Source organism: Phascolarctos cinereus, unplaced genomic scaffold (assembly GCF_003287225.1).
Source record: "Phascolarctos cinereus isolate Bilbo 61053 unplaced genomic scaffold, phaCin_HiC Scaffold_7;HRSCAF=346, whole genome shotgun sequence".
Lineage (NCBI taxonomy): Eukaryota > Metazoa > Chordata > Mammalia > Diprotodontia > Phascolarctidae > Phascolarctos > Phascolarctos cinereus.
Window position 1 is genome coordinate 170,918,405 of NW_027556180.1, and position 22,096 is coordinate 170,940,500.

Below are 22,096 nucleotides of genomic sequence, written 5' to 3' on the forward strand. Positions count from 1 at the left end.
ACTGATTGCGATATTGACCATCTGGTGATGTTCATGTCTGGAGTCAGCTTTTGGGTTGTTGAAAAAGAGTGTTTGCTATGACCAACAAATTATCTCTTTGTAGCCATAGGTGGAGAAGCTTTATACAGTCAGTTAAATTAGGATCTGGAGTGTGGCTCAGATCATGAGGTTCTTATTGCAAAATTCAGACTTAATTCGGTATGAGCTAAATAACATCTCTTATGAATATGAAACAAAAGTGATGAGCAGATTTAAGGGATTGGATTTGGTAGATAGAATGCCTGAAGGACCATGGACAGAGGTTTTTGCAATATTATTCAGGAGGCAGCCAAAAAAAAAAAGAGCAAGAAAGCAAAATGGCTTTCCACTGAGGCCTATACAGATAGCTGAGAAGGAAGGAAAGGGAAAAGGAAAGGAGACAGGGAAAGATATTCTCAAGTGAATACAGAATTCCAGAGAATAGCAAGGAGAGATAAGAAAGTTTTCATATATGATCAATGCAAAGAAATAGAAGAAAACAATAGAACGGCAAAGACAAGAAAACTCTTTAGGAACAAATGTTTCATGCAAAAAATGGGCGTGATAAAGGACAAAAATGGTAGGGACTTAACAGAAGTAGAAGAGATTAAGAAGAGGTGGTAGGAATACACAGAAAAACTGTATAAAAAAGATCTTAACATCACTGATAATGGGGATGCTGTGGTTCCAGATCTAGAGCCAGACATTCTGGAGAATGAAGTCAAGTGGGCCTTAGGAAGTATTGCTTACAATAAGGCTAGTGGAGATCATGGAATTCCTACTGAGCTATTTAAAATCTTAAAAGATGATGTTGTTATAGGGCTGCAGTCAATATGCCAGCAAATTTAGAAAATTCAACAGCAGCCACTGGATTGAAAGAAATCAGTTTACGTCTCAATCCTAAAGAAGGACAATGACAAAGAATGTTCAGGTTACTGAACATTTTGCACTCATTTCACACACCAGCTAGGTTATACATAAGATTCTGCAATCTAGGCTTCAGTAATATGTTAGCCAAGAATTACCATAAGGAGCAGGCTGATTTTCAAAGGGGCAGAGGAAATAGAGATCAAATTGCAAACTTTTGCTGGATTATGGAGAAAGCAAGGGAGTTCCAGAAAAAACAAAACAAAACAAAACAAAAACATCTACACTAAAGCTTTTGCCTATGTGAATCACAACAAAATGTGGCAAGTCCTAAAAGAGATGGGAGTACCAGATCATCTTACTTGTCTCCTGAGAAACTTATATGCAGGCCAAGAAGCAATAGTTAGCACTGAATATGGAACAACTGATTGGTTTAAGATTGGAAAAGGAGTATGACAAGGCTGTATATTGTCACTTTATTTAACTCATAAGCAGAGTACATCATGTGAAATGCCAGGCTGGACAAATTAAAAGCCAGAATCAAGGTTGCCGGAAGAAATAGCAACCATCTGAGACATTCAGATGATACCATTCTGGTGGGAGACAGTGAAGAAGAATTAAGAAGCCTCTTGATGATGGTGAAAGAGGAGAGTGTAAGATGGCTTCAAGCTTTTACATAAAAAAACAAAAACTAAGATCATGGCATCTGGGCCCATCACTTCCTGGCAAAGACAGAGAAGAAATGACAGCAGTGTCAGATTTAATATTCTTGGGCTCAAAGGTCACTGCAGATGGTGACTGCAGCCGTGAAATTAAAATATACTTCTTGGAAGGGAAGCTATGGCAAATCTGGACAGCATACTAAAAAACAAAGATATCACTTTGCCAACAAAGGTTTGTGTAGTTAAAGCCATGGTTTTTCCAGAAGCTCTGTATGGCTGTGAGTTGGACTGTAAGGAAAGCTGAGAGCCACAGAATTGATGCTTTCAAATTGTGGTGCTAGAGAAGACTTGAAAATCGCTTGGACAATGAGGAGCTCAGACTAGTCAATACTTAAACAAATTATTTCAGACTATTCACTGCAAGGTCGAATCTGAATCTTAGCTACTTTAGCCACATAATGAGAATACAGGACTCATTGGAAAAGATCCTCGTGCTGGGAAAGATTGAAAGCAAAAGGAGAAAGGGACGGCAGAGGATGAGATGGATAGATAGTGTCATGGAAATAGTGAACATGAGCTTGGACAGACTTTGAGAGATAGTGGAGGATGAAGGGCCTGGCAAGCTCTGGTCCACGGGGTCACAGGGAGTCAGATACAGTTGAATGACTGAACAACCAAAATCCCTTTACTAATATATAAACTCAGTGAGAATGAGTATCAGGTCTTATGTCAATTTGTCGTTTCTAATCTCTAGCAATTTGCTGTGTCCACAGTAGATAATAAATATTTGTTGAATTTGAACATAAATATATTGCTTATTCTTTAAACTGTTTGAAATTCACTTTAGTTGGTTAATAAAAACCACATTCTTAAAAGCGGTAATTTTCAGGTAGTATTATTTTGTTATTGATGATGTTCAACAAGCTGTATCCTCCTTAGTGCCAGCATAGTTCTGGCGATATAGTAAGCTTACAATAAATATGCATTGATTTTTTTTTGTTTACTTTGAGTTTTCTAATGAGTTATGTGAATTTAAGAAAATTTTTGCAAAATAGTGATTCACTGAAGTTCTTTGAAAATCAAATGATTATGTTGAATTTTAATGTTTTTATATTTATCTTGGTTTAGTAAGATGTCATATCCTTTAACTTTGTAACTTTTGTAGGTAGTAAATACACACTTTTATCTTCTTTTATAGGCCGGCCTAATTGAAGCAAATGGAGAGCTAAAGGTTTTTATAGACCAAAACCTCAGTCCTGGAAAAGGTAAGAAGCCCATTTTGAAAATAATTTACATTAAAAATTCATTTATTAAATAACCTTTAAACTTCTTTTAGAGTTTTATACCTATAATAATTGAAATTAATTTAATGTTTATGTAATATTATGTATTTTATGTAATGCTTATTAGTAACTCTCCCTGTTATCATTGTTTTACATAATAGGAATGCAGACAGATTCATTGAAATTCAGAATTGACCATTTTGTGTTTACCAAGTACTTGCTCTTTATTTCTTGTGTTGTTTTAATGATCAGTAGTGTGCAGTAAATCATTTTGGTTGGTACTCTTTGTTAATCCTGTGCTAGAGAGCATTGAGCCATTTTCCCTTTACTTACCTAATGTGCAGATGGAAATACTAGCCTTACCCCAGTATCGATTTTCACCAAGACCAAGACTGAAGCTGCGCTACCTTGGAATTGTCACTGGCCCCATCAAAACAGGATAGTGTATCACTGAGTACATTCGGCATTGGAATTTTCTGTTTTTCCCCGTGTAAGAGCTTAATGATTCAATAATGTCATAAACCAATGTGGCTTAATCATTTTTGTTTGTAGGTCCATATTGATTCTGGAATTTTGATAAATACATTTCTGAAAATTACTTTTTTAGTGAAGTTCCATATATAATAGTGTAATATTAAGAATGTTGAACTTGAAGTCAGGAGATTTGAGTTAAAATTTTGACTCAAATACTTAACAATTTGAAAACTCTAGGGAAACCACTTAATCTTTGAGTCCTTTTGCTCATTTGTAAAGTGAGAGTAATGATACTTGCATTATCTTATTTACAAGGTTGTTGTGAGGAAATGTTTTGTGAACTTTATAATCTATATAAATATAGTTTTTATATTATTAAAGAAAACTAGTTTGAAATTACCTGTTAATAATATTTATCTTACTGATTTCCAATTTATTTGCAAAAAGAACTAGCCAAGGTACCACTTCAAATTCAACAGCACAATGTGCTTTTTGAATATTATCTCATTTTAATCTCACTACAGCTGCTGTTATTGTAGTTGAAGAAACTGAGGTACTCACATACATCTTTACTGCTTAAAGGATCTGATGTTTCATCCATTTTTATATCTCTACTGTTGTAAATTTTAACTCCTTCAAACTTTAATCTTGTTGAGTTTCTGGCCCTGAAGATATTTATTACCTGGTGACCTCCTTACAGGTGATGAACCTCTCCCAGCTTACTTGGTTGGTCCTCAGATGAATGACATAGTTTGTTGCTGAGTGTACATGGAAGACTTCAATCTTGTTAGGACATAGTAGTGCTTATGCTGGCATTCCCTTCAAAAACTCAGTTACCTCCACAATTTGTTGAGACATCAGAGAAAGATTTTAGTGGATTTCTTTCCATTGTGACTAGCCTGTCTAAATAATCTCCCTTTAGACTGAATTCCTTAAGGGAAGGGTATTTTGTTTGCCTGTCTTTGTATCTTCAGCATTCAGCACAATGTCTGGCACATAGCAGAAGCTAGCTATAAATACTTATTGACTTTATTCCAATCTAACGCTTTGTTAATTTGATGGGTGTGAAGTGAATTATCAGCTGTATTTTAATTCGTATTTTTCATTTTAGTGATATGAAATATTTTTTCATGTGGTTGTTGATACAGTATATTTCTTCTGAAAACTTTTGTATCCTTTGACTCGTTATTTATTGGGGACTGGTTCTTTGATCTTATGTTAGCTTCTGTATCACATTTTTATCACATATTTGATATAAATATTTTCCATCAAATTTTAAAAATCTTCTGCCTTTATTAATTTTTGAAAGATTTATTGTACCTTATTTGTTAAAAACTAGAGAATTGAATTGGGGACCAAAATGGCTTATTTTTTTCCCCTCAATTTAATAGAATCATTGAGCAAAATGAGTATTTGCGTATATGAAATAGAAAGGAAAAAAAGAATTGTACATGAAACTGAATTTCTTATTATGTACAACTTGCTTTTCCTTTTGAGTATAATAAATTTAACATGTAACTTTCAAAGTGGTCCTGCTTGTCTGTGTTTCCTTCTGGCCTTCCTTCTATTCTCTTAGGTGCATTTAAAAAAACACTTCATTGACCTTTTAAAAAAAATGGCAGCCCTGTTTTTAGCTCTCATGCTCCCATATTAACAGAAAAAGAAAAACCAAAACTCTTGACAAATCAAGATCTTTTCCTTGTTACTTGCCTCCCCTTCTAATTTTAACTACATTAATTTCTTTTGTGTAAAAAACTTTAATTTTATGATTCTATATTTTCTATATTTTGTATACCTAATTGCTTCCACTGATTGATGTCTCAGTTTCTTAAACACTACAAAGTGGTATTGATGATACAGCTTTGTACTTTTGAGATCTAGTCCTGTTAGTAGCTACATATGTAGATGTAGTGGCTGCAAGCCTTCTGTTTCTCTAGATAATTTCATTATTTTTTCTAGCTCTTTGACATAAACCTTTGACAATGCTCTGTACCAGCAAATTAATTTAGGCACTATTATCATTTTTATTGTATTGGCCCATTTCATCCGTGACAATTAATATTTCTCCAGAGACAGCAAGGTGATGCTTTGGTTAGAGTGTTGGGCCTGCAGTCAGGAAGACCTGAGGTCAAATCCAGCCCTAGACACTTAGTGGCTGCGTGATCCTGGCAAAGTCATTTAACTCTGTTTGCCTTGGTTTCTTCAACAGTAAAATGGGGATGATAATAATAGTACCTACCTCATATGGTTGTTGTGAGGACATTATTAGATAATATTTGTAAAGCACTTAGCCCAATTCCTGGCCTGTGCTAGGCATTTAATAACTGCTTATAATCACTTCTCCTTTTCTAGCTATTTAGGTATGCTTTATTTCTGTAATGAATGATTTGTAGTTATATTCCTATAGTTCTAGTGTGTTTGGTAGGTGGACTCTCAATATTTTATAAATTGTTTTTATTACAATTCTCTATTTTTCCCTCCTTTATTTTCTTGGTAATATACAGAAATGCTTTTTGATTTATGTGAGTTTATTTTACATTCTGTAACTTTGCTAAAGTTACTGTTTCAGTTAATTTTTAGTTAACTCTGGGTTCTCTAGGGAGACCATCATATAATCTCCAAAAAGTAATAAAGAAGAGGAAAAGATAGATTATTTTTGCATTTATCTGTAACCACCTGTATTCACCTATTTTCTGCCTCAGTGTATGTATGAAATGTTAATTTTGTGATTATTTCCTGGATGTAGTAGAATTCTGTACCACAAGTTTCATCTGTTGCCAAATGCCAATAATATAGAATGTCTATTTTGAACATGCTTTTATATTTGAAAGATTTTCACGAGCATATTCTCTACCAACATTTCTTAAAATTTTTTAATGAACATCATGACATAGGATGGTGTAATGGATATATAATAAGTTCTGAAGTCAGAAAACATGCATTAATTTTCCAGTTTGTTATTCACTTTTGATTTTACCTTGAGCTAATCTCTTAACATCTCTGAGCCTTTCAGATAATCTGGAAAATTCTTGTCCTAGTTCCTACATCACAAGATTGTTGTAAAGATCAGATGGGATAAGAATGTGAAAGTACTTGTCAAATTTATGTTGCTATATGGGTGTCATATCGTGTTATGGGAACTCCCTTTGTTATTATGGGAAATAAATTATCCAGCTGTAATTTAGTAACTCAGTCTTAGAGAGTTGCCTCAGCCCAAGAGAAGATAGTGTCTGAGGCTTGACTTGAACTCAGGTTTTTCTGACCCAGGGTCCAGGATGTCATCAACTTATGCCCCTGCTTTTCATTATCAATAATAATAACAAACTGGTAATTTTCTTTTTTTCCTTTTTCTTTCAGTATATTTTTATTTATTTTGTTAAATATTTCCCATTATCATTTTTGAAAAATTTGAGTTCCAAATGCTCTCCCTCCTTCCACCATCTCCCCTCCTTGAGAAGGCAAGCAATTTGATACAGATTATGCATGTGAAGTGATGCAAAACTTCTCTATATTAGCCAAATTGCAAAAGGAAATGCAGGCCCCCAAAAGAGGAAAAAAATAAAGTAAAAAAAATACACTCTTCTATCTGCATTGAAAGATGAACTGGTAATTTTAAAAGATATTTTTGTTGAGTTAGAAGAAGAAGAGAAGTTGAGTTAGGGGTGGGGCTGGGCAATTCTTAGGACACAATTTATCTTTAATGTTAATTGTATATTATGCAAGATTCTTGAAATGAACACTGTGGACCAGTGATGCTGTCAACTCAGACTCTAGGGCCATATAATAGTCACTTGTGAAGGAAGATTAGCTCCCTGACTACTGTAAATCCTTTGGAAGTCTAGGAGAGTCTAATCTAATTCAGAAATGAACCATCTTCTTCTAATTTTAAAGTTTTATTTTTCTATTCTTTCATTTCTGAATATATCTCTCCTCTCCTTGCCAGTGAGCCTTCCTTTACGACAAAAGAATGAAAAAGAAAGTTATATGTTGAACAGATAGCTAGTTACTTTAAAATAAGTCTCTTTGTGTTATTGGATCATTAGCTATTATTTTTGTGACTGAAGGCCCTGCCAGAATCCAAAAATACTCTGTTTTGCAGTTTCAGCAGCAGTATGAATATTCCTCTTCTTAGAACTGCCAGGGTTGAGTGCTGTCATCTCAGAGCCTTCCTTCTGATCAGACCTGTAAACTCTGGTCAGCCTGCTCCTTGAATATGTTGAGTCCCCAAAATTTCATGCCTTTGCATCATCCCATTCCTCATTCTTGAAATGCCCTCCCTCAATTGGCCTTTAAAGTGAGTGCCTCCGTGAAGCCTGCCTTCCTTAACGCTGATCCCACAAGATCCTTTCCCTCTTACACATCTTTGTTACTCTGATGGCACCATAGTGTGCAGAAGGCTGGACTTGGAGTCAGGAAGACCTGAGATCGAGGCCATCCTCAGACACTTACTAGCTGTGTGACCCTGGACAAGTCACTTACCCCCGTTTGCCTTAGTATCCTCATCTGTAAAATGGGGGTCATAATGGCACTTATCTCTCAGGGTTGTTGTGAGGATCAAAGGAGAAAATAATTCTTAAAGTGTTTTACCTGGCACATAGTAAGTGTTATATAAATGTTAGTTATTACTACTACTATTATTATTATGTTATTGTGTACTATATCTATGTGTATTAGTGACTTATTCTAATTCTTGACTGTAAGCTTCCTGATGACAGAATTGTTGTTCAGTCATTTCATTGGTGTCTGAGCCTTCCTAACCTCGTTTGGGGTTTTCTTGGCAAAGATATTGGAATAGTTTTCTGTTTCCTTCTTCAGCTATTTTATAGATGAGGAAACAGGCAAGCAGGATTAAGTGACTTGCTTAGGGTCACACAGCTAGTAAGTATCTGAGGCCAGATTTAAACTCAGGAAGAGTCTTCCTGCCTCCAGGCCCAGCATTCTACCTGATATGCCACTTAGCTGCTGCCTTGATGGCAAGACTATGCCTTATCATTCCAGCATAGTGCTCTGCACACAATAAATGTTTGTTGTTAGTTGTGTGTGTGTGTATGTGTATGTGAGCAAGTTTAATTGGTGTAAGTAGGATCTGGAACTTGTTTTTGCCTGTGTTTTTCTTATTATTAGTGACATTGAGCTTCTTTTGAAATGATTTTTTTTATGTGCAAAATACACTCCCACATACACACTTTTGTTTAGTTCTTTTGATATTCAGCTGGTATGGGATGATGTCCTAGCGTATTTGCATTAGTTGTGTATAAATTTTAGATATATATATATATATTTTTTTTTTTAAACTACAAATATCTTAATCTGTTTTGGGGGAATTCTGATTTTTTCTAGAGTAAAATTGTGTGTGTGTGTGTGATTGAATTCATTTATCTTGTTATCAATATTTTTTTCATTTGTTTAATGGTTGCAGTGGAAATAAATATATTATTTCATTTTCTTTTGTCTTTATTACAGACATTTAAAAATATTTAATTGCCTAATCTGGCTGGAACTTATTGTGGTATGTGTTTGGAAATGATCTATTTTTTCTCTATACATATTGCTCTCTGGCTTTTTTGATGGCATCTAAATAATTATTTTCCTCGTTTTAACTTGCCACATTAATCAAAGATTTATCATTTCAATGTATATGTGTATAATCAATACACCTATATGCTTCTGATCTCTATTCTCTTGTAGTTTGTTTTTCTTGTTTTGCTCAGTTATGTATAATTTTGATTATGGCTTCTTTATCATTATTAGTTTTTTTTTAAAATATAAATTTATTTATTTTTAGTTGTCAACATTTACTTCCACAAGATTTTGAGTTCCAAATTCTCACCCCATCTCGCCCCTCCCCCCTCCCCAAGATGGCATGCATTCTGAATATCCCTTCCCATAGTCCACCTTCTCTTCTATCTTTCTCCCCACTTCTCTTATCCACTTCCCGTTCTATTTTCCTGTAGGGCAGGATAGACTTCTGTACCCCATTTCCTGTATTTCTTATTTCCCAGTTGCATGTGAAAACATTTTTTTTAAACATGTTTTTAAAACTTGGGGTTCCAAATTTTCTCCCTTCCTCCCTCCCCACCCACCCTTATTAAAATGGCAAGCAACTCAATATAAGTTATACATGTGCAGTTATGCAAAACACTTCCATAGTAGACATGTTGTGAAAAACTAACTTTATTTCCCTTAATCCTATCCTGCCCTCCCATTTATTCTGTTCTTTCTTTTGAGCCTGTCCATCCTCAGATGTATTTGCTTCTGAAATACCCCCTTTCCCAATCTGCCCTCCTCTCTATCATCCCCCTGCTCTCTTGTCCCCTTCTCCCCCTATTTTCCTGCAGGTTAAGACAGATTTTCATACCCAATTGAATGTGTATGTTATTCCCTCCGTAAGCTGAATCCTATGAGAATAAGATTCACTCATTCCCTCTCACCATCCCCCATTTCCCCTCCACAGTAAGAGCCTTTTCTTTTCTGTTTTTTTTTGTATAATCCTCTCTCATCCTTTAATTTTATTCTCCAGATATGACCCCTTCATCTTCAACTCACCCCGTGGCCTCCATCTATCTGTCTATCTATCTATCTATCTATCTATCTATCTATCTATCTATAAATATACATATAATTTTTTCCCTCTAACTACCCTAATACTGACAAAGGTCTCATGAGTTATAAATATCATCTTTCCATGCAGGAATGTAAACAGTTCAACCTTAATAAGTCTCTTATGATTTCTCTTTCCTGTTTACCTCTTCATGTTCCACTTGAGTCTTGTATGTGAAAGTCAGATTTTCTATTCAGCTCTGGTCTTTTCATCAGGAATGCTTGAAAATCCTCTGTTTCACTGAATGACCATTTTTTTCCCCTGAAGGATTATACTCAGTTTTGCTGAGTAGGTGGTTCTTGGTTGTAATCCTATCTCCTTTGCCCTCCAGAATATTATATTCCATGCCCTGCGGTCCTTTAATGTAGAAGCTGCTAAATCTTGTGTTATCCTGATTGTGTTTCCACAGTACTTGAATTGTTTCCTTCTGGCAGCTTGTAATATTTTCTCCTTGACCTGGGAACTCTGGAATTTGGCTACAATATTCCTAGGAGTTTTCCTTTGGGGATCTCTTTCAGGAGGAGATTGTGGATTCTTTCAATTTCTATTTTGCCCTCTGGTTCTAAATATCAGGGCAGTTTTCCTTGATAATTTCTTGAAAGATGATGTCTAGGCTTTTTTTTGATCATGGCTTTCAGATAGTCCAATAATTTTTAAATTTCTCTCCTGGATCTATTTTCCAGGTCAGTTGTTTTTCCAATGAGATATTTCACATTGTTTTCTAATTTTTCATTCTTTTGTATTTGTTTTACAGTGTCTTGATTTCTCATAAAGTCACTAGCTTCCAATTGCTCTATTCTAATTTTTAAGGAAGTATTTTCTTCAGTAATGTTTTGGACTTCCTTTTCCATTTGGCCAATTTTTCTTTTTAGGGCATTCTTCTCCTCATTGGCTTTTTGGGCCTCTTTTGCCATTTGGGTTAGGCTATTTTTTAAGGTGTTATTTTCTTCAGTATTTTTTGGGTCTCCTTTAGCAAGCTGTTGACTTGTTTTTCATGATTTTCTTGCATCACTCTCATTTCTCTTCCCAGTTTTTCCTCTACTTCTCTTACTTGCTTCTCAAAATCCCTTTTGAGCTCTTCCAAGGCCTGGGACTGATTCATATTTTTCTTGGAGGCTTTGGATATAGGAGCTCTGACTTTGTTGTCTTCTTCTGGTTGTATATTTTGATCTTCTTTGTCACCAAATAAGATTCTATGGTCTGATTATTTTTGTGCTGCTTGCTCATGAACCCAGCCAGTTACTTGAGTTTTAAACTCTTTGTTAAGGTAAGAGTCTGCTTCTAACGTGGAGAATGTACTGTCCCAAGCTTCGGGGTTTGTACAGCTGTTTTCAGAGATACTTGTAGGGACCTGTAAATTTTCAGTTCTTCCAAGGTGGTATGATAAGGGATGAGGTGTTTACTCCTTTCCTGGCCTGTGCTCTGGTCTATTAGTGACCACAAGCACTCTTTTCTGTCCTGGAGCTGTGAGGAGGGTTTACTCTGCATAGCCACTACAAGCTCTGCCACACCAGCGCTCCTTCTCACCCCAGGACCACCGCCCAGAACTGTGACCAAGATCCATGGGCAAAGCAAGAGATTCCTGCCTCAGCACCAGCAGAGAGATCCCTGCAATCCCCCTCTGATCAGCTGCTGGATTCCCCCAGAAGCTCAGGAAACAGCTGCCCACCCCAAGGCCACGCTCTCGGGAAACTGGAGCTGCGCCCCGTACTCTCTCAGACCGCAGAAACAGACTTTTCCCACTGGCCTTCTAAGTTGTCTTTGGTGTTCCTGGGTTGAGAAGTCTGGAAGCCACCACAGCTGCCCACCATTCAGTCCTCTGAGGCCTGCTCCAGGTTTGCTGCGGTCTGTGTGCCCATACCGCACTGCACTCCACTCCCAGCCCAGCGCGATATACCTTTCTGATCAACCATCTAGGTTGTCTTGGGCTGGAAGTTTGTTTCACTCTGTCTTTTTGTGGGTTCTGCTGCTCTAGAATTTGTTTTGAGCCATTTTTTATAGGTATTTGGAGGGTTTTGGGGAAGAGCTCAAACAAGTCACTGCTTTCACTCCGCCATCTTGGCTCTGCCCCCCAAGACTCCCTTTATCATAATTGTTACAAAGTCTGGGAGAGCAAGTTGTACTTCTTGTAAACAGCTAACCCCTGTACATTAGTGAGGATCGTAGGCACATCGAAGCAATCTTAGAGATTATCTAGTGCAGCCACTTCATTTTACAAAAGAGGAAATCAAGTGCTAGAGAGATGAAGTGACTTGAGTTTGAATAGCAGCACTTCTGGTATTTGATCACAGGTCTTCAGACTCCCACCTTCAGCTTAAAAAAAAAAGAGAGAGAGAACCATTGATATTTTTACCTGCTTATTTTTCTTATCCAAAACCAGACAACAAAAAACCTATTATTTTACCCATTCTATAAAGAAACATTTTTATGACATTTGTAAATGAATTTAAGGACTGTTTGGAGTTTTTACTGGTTTGGTACATATCCTTGAATTCCCATCGGTGAACATTTAGTTTCTCTCTGATTGTTGAGTCCTTTGTTTCTATCAGTGTAATTTTGTAATTATTGCTGTAGAATCATGGGATTTAGGATTAGCAGGAACCTTATAGCCCATCAAGTGCAGCTCCTTCATTTTGCAAATAAGGAAAGGAGGCCTCGAGTGACTTGTTCAAAGCTGAACAGTGAATTAGCCAAAAGTTAGTATTTTTGTTGTTGTACATTTGTAAAAATACTCTGGCTGCAGAGACTTAGACAAGCTTTCTTATGCTAGGTCGTTCCCATGTTGGCTTGAATGCCTTTGCTGAGGTTTATGACCTCCCAAAATACCTATTGCACTTGGTATAGTTTTTATTATTATAGGAAGTCATTCCTTACATCAAGCCTAAATTTGTCTCTTTGGGACTTCCACCTATTGTTCCCAGTTGGGCTCTGTGGGGCCAAATAGAGTACGTCTAATCTGTCCTCCAGATGATGGCCCTTTAGATACTTAGAAGACATCTATCATGTCCTCCCCCTTAAGTCTTTCCTTCTTGAGGTGAAACACCCCCAGTACATTTAATTGGTTTTCACAGGGCATGATCTTGGGGCCCTTTCCATCTTGGACTCTGCCTCTCTTTCTCTGTTGTTTAAGATCACATCATTTCTTGGATGTCATTTCACACCATAGAATTGGTTAGAGCTTGAATGGATCAAGGATCCATTGAAATATTGAGCCCAATGGTGTAGGCCTATTTGTACCAACTCTTCAGTTGCCTGTAAAAATCATTCTCTGGGTTCTACAGTTGAGATTGGGATGAGACCCTTGGGGAGCTTCTTTTACAGCTGTCTCTGCCTATCAAGAAAGATTAGAAACTTCTTTCATATTGTTCTTCCATAGTCATTACAACTGACAATTTTCAGTCAGGAAAGGGTAGTTTTTTTTTCCTTTCAAACATGCTTTAATTTTTACTTAAGGTTTGGAGAAGCAACATAGTACAGTGGAAGAAGTACTTTGACTCTGGTTCAACTTTTGCCCCTAGCTCCTGTTGTTTTTGAGTTGTTTGCAGTCATGTCTGACTCTTTGTGACCCCTTTTGGGGTTTTCTTGGCAAAGATACTGGAGTAGTTTGTCATTTCCTTCTCTAGCTCTTTTTTTTTTGCTTTTTGGTGAGGCAGTCGGGGTTAAGTGACTTGTCCAGGGTCACACAGCTAGTAAGTGTCAAGTGTCTGAGGTCAGATTTGAACTCAAGTCCTCCTGACTCCAAGGCCAGACCTCTATCCACTGCACCACCTAGCTTCCCCTCCAGCTCATTTTACACATAAGAAAATGAGGGTTCAGATTTGAACTCAGAAGATGAGTCTTCCTGACTCTTGGTCCAGTACTCTATCCACTGTGCCACCTAACTGCCTACCCTAACACTTACAACCAGTCTAACCACTGGCAAGCTGCTTAAATTCCCTGGGTTTCATTTTCCTTATCCAAAAAACAGGGATTGCACTGACTTGGTGGTCCTTCCGCCACATAGTTGGAGACCTTCCAACTATGATCCTGTAATCTCACTCTGAGGATGAGGAGGAAGTTCCCAGAGTTAACTGGATGGAGACAAAATAAACCTTAAAGGTTATTAAGTATTAAGAAAATACCCATGGTATGAACCTGACCCATTGTTTTAGAGGAAAAGCTCTGACAAAGCGTTACATGAGTGTTTTGTTTTGTTTTTTCAATCATGAATGAGAGTTATATTTTATTGAGGACTCGGTCTGTTTCTGTTGAGATGGTCATGCTATTTTTTCCTATTGATATTTCCCTTGAATTCCTTGCATAAATCCTTCTTGGTCAGCATGAAAATTATTTTAAAATGTGTTTCAGTACTGTATTTGATACTATTTTCTTTAGTATCTTTGTGTGTATATTTATTCATGATTTCAGCCTGTAATTTTTCTTTTTTTTTTTTAATATGGTCCTTACTAGGCTTTTAAAATCAAAACCATACCAGCTAATAAATTAACAAATGCTTATTAAATACTTAATCAATGTCCTTATTTGCCCCATAAGAAAAAATCGGGTAAGAGCATCCATACAAGTACATTGAGTACATTGAGGCCACCAGGTAGGGGCTTCCTCTTTTTTTCTCTTCGTTTTACAACCCCTTGATAGCCTCTATTTCAATTTGTGGCCCTTCAACAAATATGTATCATCCAAATCAACACTTTGACTATGTCAGAGAATGCATATCTTACTGAATCTTTAGTTCATTATTTCTCTGTAGTGAGAAAATTTGGAACTCAAAATCTTATGGAAGTGAATGTTGAAAACTAAGAATAAATACATTAAGAAAAAAAAGAAGCAGGATAGAAGATGGAGATTCATGTGTGAGGACCTCCAAATAGGACAGTATGACTGGACCATAGGGTGAGTGTTGGGTAGATTAGTGTAATAAGACTGAGAAAGTAGTAGAGGAGCAGGGTTGGAGAGCTTTAAAAGCCAAAACAGAAAAGTTTATAATTGATCCTGGAAGTAATGGGGGAGCCATTGGAGTTTACTGAGCAAGAGGGTAAGGTTTGACAGAATGTTTAGGAAAATGACTTTGGCAGCTTGATGGAGGATAAATTGGCCTTGGAAAAGACTTGAGGTAGACAGGGACCAATTAGATGTCTAGGACTCTATCTGTTATACCATCATATAAGAGATGTTACCGAGATAAAAATGGTAACTGAGTTGAATGTGTGGGTTGAGGAATGAAAAAGTATAATAAAGTTGGGAATTTGGCTAACTTGGGGCAGCTACTAAGCCTAGAGTCAGGAAGACATGAGTTCAAAACTGGCTTCAGATTCTTAGTAGCTGTATGACTTTTGGCAAGTCTCTTAACCCTGTTTGCCTCAGTTTCTTCATCTGTACAATGAGAGAAGGAAGTGGAAAATCACTCCAGTATCTTTGCCAAGAAAACCCCAAATGGGATCACAAACTGAAGTGAGTTAACAACAAAAAGTTTCAAGCATTGAGTGCTAAAAGGTGTTTAAATGAAGAAATGTGACAACTCTTCAACATGAGGTGGCGGAACACTTGAAGAGGCTGTCAAGATCGAGGGTTGACCATTTTTGCGTATAGTTGAGGGAAAGTGGAAGAGTAGGTCATGATGAGAGAGTAGATAATGGAACTGAGAAGTTTGGATATTTAACTGAACATCAACATATATTTCGAAGTCCCTCTGGCGTCAAGGAAGTATTGAGGGTAAACTCTGTTCCTTGTTCTTTATATACTGAAATGTTTAGATTTGTTGATTATTGTTAAATTTACAATGAAAAAAGAAAATTTAAAAAGAGAGCTGGCTTTTCTCCTGTCCAAGGGAAACCCTGATACATGCAGCCTAGATTTCATGCCCTCTTGCCTTTTCCCTCATATTACTGGATTATTCTTGTTCCCCATTTGTTTTCCACCTCCCAATCCACTGATTCTTTCTCGGATGCCAACAAATATCCCTGTCTCCTTGAAAAATCCTTACTAGATCCTACAATCCCAAGTAGCTATCAACTTATCTTTTCCCTTTCTAAGCCAAACACCTTTAAAAAGCTGTCTTTTCCCTACTGTTCTCTGAGTGCCTTCATTCCCTCTGTTCGTCCTCTCTTCTCAACCTTCTAGTCTGACTAATACTACTCTTGACACCCCTGTGTGTGGGTAGTAGCTATGTGACCTTGGGCGAATTATTTAACTTTTCCGTTCCTCAGTTTCCCTCATCATGAAAATGAAAGTAGTAATGACACCTACCTTATGGTGTTATTGGGAAGAACAAAGACCAAGCATTAAAAGAAATGACTTTGCAAAAATTGAAGCACTATATAAATGTTATAATAATAATAATAATAATAATAATAATAATAATAATAATAATAATGATAATTCTTATTCCTTCTCATGTATCCACTAGGATAATTCCTTTTACCAAGGTCTTTGACCATGAATGTACTTTTGCCTTAATAATCTTCTGACTGAACTTTCTACATTCATCAGCCAGCTGTTAGTGGTCACTTACTAATTTCCAGCCACCACCCTAAGTCCTGGCGACAAAAGGACGAAACAGAAATGTTCCCTGTCCTTAAGGAGCTTCTGTTCTGTCGGGGCAAAATAGTAAATAATTCTTTGCTTCTTTGAATTCTTATTCATTGTTTCTTTAAAAAAAATTATTCATTGTTTCTTAACAATGAAATAATATTCTTCTGCATTCTTATGCGGCAGTTTGTTTAGTCATCACCTACTAAAGAAAGGGGAATCTTTTGAAACCCAGAGGTTCTTATAAAGATCTTGGTGTAAATGGGACCTTTCTTTTTTGTCTTGGACTTTCTGGGGTATGTGCCTAGCAGTGACAACCCTTGCCCACAGATCTGTTCTTTATCTCATTGTCCTTGAGAAGCTGGAGAATACAAAGGTTTTCTTTTAGTCTTTTTGCTTTCTCTTTTCAGCAGGAAGATTAGCTTTCATTTTGTACACCTCTTACAAACTTCTTTATTGATATTGTTTTTTATATTCCTTTCATTTCCCAGTCTGTCACTTCTCCCCACCATGGGAGCCATCTCTCATAAAAAGGAATAAAAAAAGAAAGAGAAAAAAGAAACCAGCCCACACATCAATCAAGTCTGACAGTATATGCTGTTCTACCTTCATAGGCCCCCACCTCTGCAAAGAAGGGAGGAGGGCATTGCTTTCTCATTCTCCTGGGCCAGGCTCCATGACGACAATGATGATGATGATGATGATGATGATGATGATGATGATGATGATGATGATGATGATGATTACATAATGCTCAGTTTCCATTTTTGTTGTCTCTTCTGTTTACTTTGCTGTAGTAATTTTGCATATTTTCCTGATTCTGCTCACTTTGACATTGCATGCATGTGTTTCTCTAATCCCCTTTGGGGGGCCCTGTTTTCTCTCTCTACCCCTTACATACAAATAAAATGTATGAATATATAGGTGTATAGAAATAAGTATACATATTTAATCTTTTCATGTCTTCCTGTATTCTTCATAGTCATCATTTCTCAACTGTGTAGTAATGTTTCATTATGTTTATGGATCACGATTTATTTAGCTTAAATGATGATCATTTACTTTATTTTCAGTTTTTTGTAATACAAAAAGTGCTGCTAGAAATATTTTAATACATCTGGGTCCTTTCTATTTTTGACTCCTTACCTAACAGTAGCATGTTTAAGAACAAAGGGCCTTCGGCATTTTAGTATCTTCTTGGCCTATCATGGCCCGGTAGATATATATAGAGAGCTGGCCCCAAAGCCAAAAGGACCTGAATTCAAATACTGCCTCTGACTGATTCATAGTAGATCTTTGACCTTGGTCAAGTTACTTATTAATCTCTTAGTGAGGTTGCAACTTTCTAAATCTATAGGTTGCAGACAAAGTGCCAATTTGCATTTGTAGACAGTTTCCTAACCTGGAAATTCCTTAGATCAGTGAAATCACAATCCAGTCCCTATACCTATTTTAACCCCATCACATTAGGCATGTTGATCAACTGCTGTGATCATTTCACTCCTTCCCTGTCTGACCAGTATCATTTTCCCACATATTCTTTCCAGTTCTAGAGCCCTAATCAAATCACTTATTCCCATTTCTACTGGAAAGAGTCTATCAGTCTATATCTCTATGGCTGCACTCCCCATCACTGTATTCCTTTAAACTAAATATCCCTCCATGGCCACTAGCTTCCATATGGGTAGTTACTCCCAAGAATGTAAGCATTTTGAGGGCAGGAACTGTTATTATTTTTCCCAAAATATCTCTCATTTTTTATCCCTATTACTTAGCACAGTCCTTGATGAGTAGGAGAGCTGAACAAAATTCATTGTCTTTCATTCATAGTTCCAATTTGTTCTACACAATAATATTCACTGGACTAATTCTCAGCTCCATTGATAATCAATTAGCATTCCATACTTTTCTGTAGCCCCCCAGTACTGTTACTTCAGTTTTTGGAAGTTTGCTAATTTGCTGGGCATGAGGTGTAGCTTCAGAGTTTTGATATGCATTTTCTCTTATTAGTTACTTATAGCAATATTTTATGCTTGTTCTTTTGAGCACTTCTTTTGATCAGTTGTTTGCTGGGGAATAGCATTTGGTGTTAAATATTTGTGTTGGAAATCTCTTGGACCCTTATCAGAAATATTTGAGACAAAGATTCCACTCCTTCCCCATTGGCTACTTTCCTTCTTATCTTAGTTTCATTGATTTTTGTTGATACAAAAGCTTTTGAAATTACCTCTAGTAGATATTATTTTTTTCTTAAATGATTGCATTTATCTTCTCCCTATCCATAACTGAAGTGTACCTGAACATTTTGAAATTTTGAAATTTGAAAGTTTTGAAAATTAAAAAAAATTTATAGTGTGATCTTTAATATTCACTTCACATATTCATTTTGACCTTACTGTAGTATGTGATATAGTATGTCATTCTACACTTAATTTCTGTTAAGCTCTTTTCCAGTTTTCCCAGAAGTTCCTATCAAGTAGGTAGTTCTTCCTCAGCTTATATTTTGGTGGTTTATCAAGCACTGGGTTGTTTCTGATCCATCCTTTCCTACTTTGTTCTGCTCATGTACTTTCCTTTTTTTTAATCATGTAGATCTGTTTTTGAATTTGCCTTGTCAGAATCATAAATAGCTTTCTTTGTGTTCTTAGCCCCTAGACAGTGATTATTGGTGGATTATTCTCTAGGTTATTGGAATGTTTTTCCATATTTGCTGAAGCTGAGGCCATATAATTAGAATCAGAAGGGACCGTAGTCATCAAGTGTATTCCATTCCCCCCAAAATCCACTTTAGAGCATACCTAAATGTCATCTCCCAAAGCAGAGTAGCCTTTGATCTACCAAGTACTTTTTTATCTTCCAAATATTCTTTCCAATTACATGTAAAAAGTTTTTAACATTTTTTTTTTTAAATTTTGAGTTCCAAATTCTCTTCCCTCCCCTCTCCTCTTTTTGAGAAGGCAGTTTGACATAGTTTATAGATGTGCAGTCAGGCAAAGCATATTTCTGTATTAGTCATGTTGTAAAAGAAAACACAGCCAAAAAACAAACAAACAAGTAAAACAAAGTTAAAACAGTAAGCTTCAATCTGCATTCAGACTCGATCAGTTTTTTCTCTGGAAGGTGATACCATTTTTCATCATTAATCCTTTGTCTCAGATCATTGTTGCTGAGAAGAGCTAAGTAACTCACAGCTGATCATCTTACAATATTGCTGCCCCTCTGTACAATGCTCTCCTTGTTGTGCTCACTTCACTTTGCATCAGTTGGTGTAAGTCTTCCCAGGTTTTTCTGAAAGCATCCTGTTCCTTATTTCTTAGAACACAATATATGCCACAGTTCAGTCATTCCACAAGTGATAACATCCTCTCAATTTCCACTTTTGATATAATTTTAATTAGGAAACCTAAATCTGTCTCCTTGCAACTTCCGTCTACTGCTCTTAGTTCTACCCTCTGTGGCCAAGCAAAGCAGGTCTGATTCCCACTCAACCCCTTACTATGCTAAATACTTCGGATACAGATAATAAAAAGCAAGACAGACCCTGACCTCAAGGATCTTACAATTTGATTGGAGAAGACAATACACAGAAAGAAGATGGAAAGTAGGGGGTGAGGAGGATACACCAAGGTGTACATGCTGCTGGGACACTCCTGTTCTGTGGAGTTGAAAGCCAGCAGAGCCGTAGAGGTAGAGTGGAATGAGTAGGGAGTCCAATTTCTGCTCCTCCTAAAGGAAGGCTTTGGGAGGAGTTTGGTACTCTGCCCTCCAGCCTTCCAATCTGAAGGGAGAGGAGGCTGAAGGAGGGAGGTGACATCCAAGGCTTGAGTTAGCATTTTGGTGATGAGATTAGAGGTGATGAGCTTACCCTGGGAGGGAGTCTAGTTCCCTGAAGTTGAAACTGGGCTGAGCAGCAGAAGGAAAGGAGAGTCTGATCTAAGTCCATTCTCAGTTCCTTATTATCAGACCTCAGTCACTGTCTGTTTCTCTCATTTGTTTATTTAATATCAGTGTCTCATATGTGCAGGACACAGTGATGATCTGAGACAGATTTTTAGGTAAGACATTGTCCCTTCTTTCATGGAGCTTTTTTTCCTAATGGGATTAAGAGTGGGGGGCTGGGTAAGACTAATTCAGATAAGTTTAATTAAAAGAATATCACATGGTTAAGTACACAAGAGAGTTACAGACCAAATATGAGAACTGAGGGGGAAGTTAATGGTAAGCTTACTGAAGACAGGGACTACTTTTTACCTTTGTGTTATCCTTTGAACAGTGCTGTTCACATCGGTATTTAATATAAATTTTTTATCGGGTTGGATTGGTTTGGTCAGGATAGCTGCCTTTTCCTTTTTTCATTCTGTAGATAGAGTTTACCTAGATTTTAGCAAAGCTCTTGAAATGCTAATTTTCACCCTAGGCAGAGAAATTGACAAGTTCCCTTTTATGATACTCTTGTGGGAAAGGAAAGTATTTGAGCCAGATGATTTATAAAGTTGGTAGATTTGGAATTGTTTCAATGGCTGGACCCAAGGAGTTATGCATTCATGGTCAGCTTAGAAAGTTTGCAGTAGGGTGTCTCAGGTTCCTGTGCTATTGCGCACTTTTATTAGTCACTTGGAGAAAGAAATCGATGACATGTTTATCAAAAAAATATACAAAGGACCCAAAGCTGGGAGGGAGAGCTAGCATATTGAATAACAATCAAGATCCATAAAGGAGACCCTGGGTAGGGAGTATTGGACTTTGAAATGGGAAGATCTAGCTTCAGGTGGGACCTTTTGACACTTATCTGTGCTGTCTTGGACAAACCCCTTAGCCTATCTGTAAAGAAGATCTGAGGACAGCTGGGTAGAGCTCTGGGCCTGGAGTCAGGAAGACTCATCTTCCTGGCACAAATCTGGTCTCAGACTCTTACTAGCTGCGTGACCCTGGGCAAGTCACTTGACCCTCTTTACCTCTGTTCCTCATCTGTAAAATGAGCTGGAGAAGGAAATGACAACACAGTCTAGAATCTTTGCCCTCCAAAAAAAACCCAAATGGGGTCATGAAGAGTCAGACACAACTGAAAACAGAACAAAAACAACAATGCAATTAACCTGTACAGCAAAGGTTGTTGTATCTCTAAAATTATGTAACATAAGTAAGTGCTTTGTAACACTTAAAGTATTATACAATAATGTTATTTTTGTGTAAAAACAAAACATTATAATATTTCAAATCTGCTATTTCTGCTTACCTAGTTATAAAAAATAGTTAGAAATGTAATAATCTTAAAGATACCACTTATCCTTATACCTTAAGATACCACTTTTAAGAAGGTTTAAGAGTTTAAAAAAAAACTTTAATAAATAAGCCTTAAGGTCATTTTGTTGTTGTCTAATCATTTTTCAGTTGTGTCTGACCCCATTTGGGATTTTCTTAGCAAAGGTACTGGAATGGCTTGCCATTTCCTTCTCCAGCTCATTTTATAGAGGAGGAAACTGAAGCAAACAGGGTTAAGTGACTTGCCCAGGGTCACACAGCTAGTAAGTGTCTGAGACCAGACTTGAACTCAACCCTGCACTCTATCCACTTTTCCACCTCATGGCCTAAGGTAGTTGCCATTAGCAAAATTCAAGTACTAGTATTAGTTATTAGACAAGGTAAACAATAGCAGTTTTAGTTTG

At 36.9% G+C, this 22,096-nt stretch overlaps 1 protein-coding gene across 2 annotated transcripts in view; it reads left to right on the forward strand.

Annotated features, from left to right (window-relative positions):
- TFDP1 (transcription factor Dp-1) overlaps positions 1-22,096 on the forward strand; it is a 137,504-nt gene that overhangs the window by 59,956 nt on the left and 55,452 nt on the right. For both annotated transcript variants that reach the window (XM_020965161.2, XM_020965162.2), the window contains exon 3: positions 2,746-2,812. In XM_020965161.2, the coding sequence (XP_020820820.1) occupies positions 2,746-2,812 (67 nt within the window). The remainder of the gene's footprint in view (positions 1-2,745; positions 2,813-22,096) is intronic.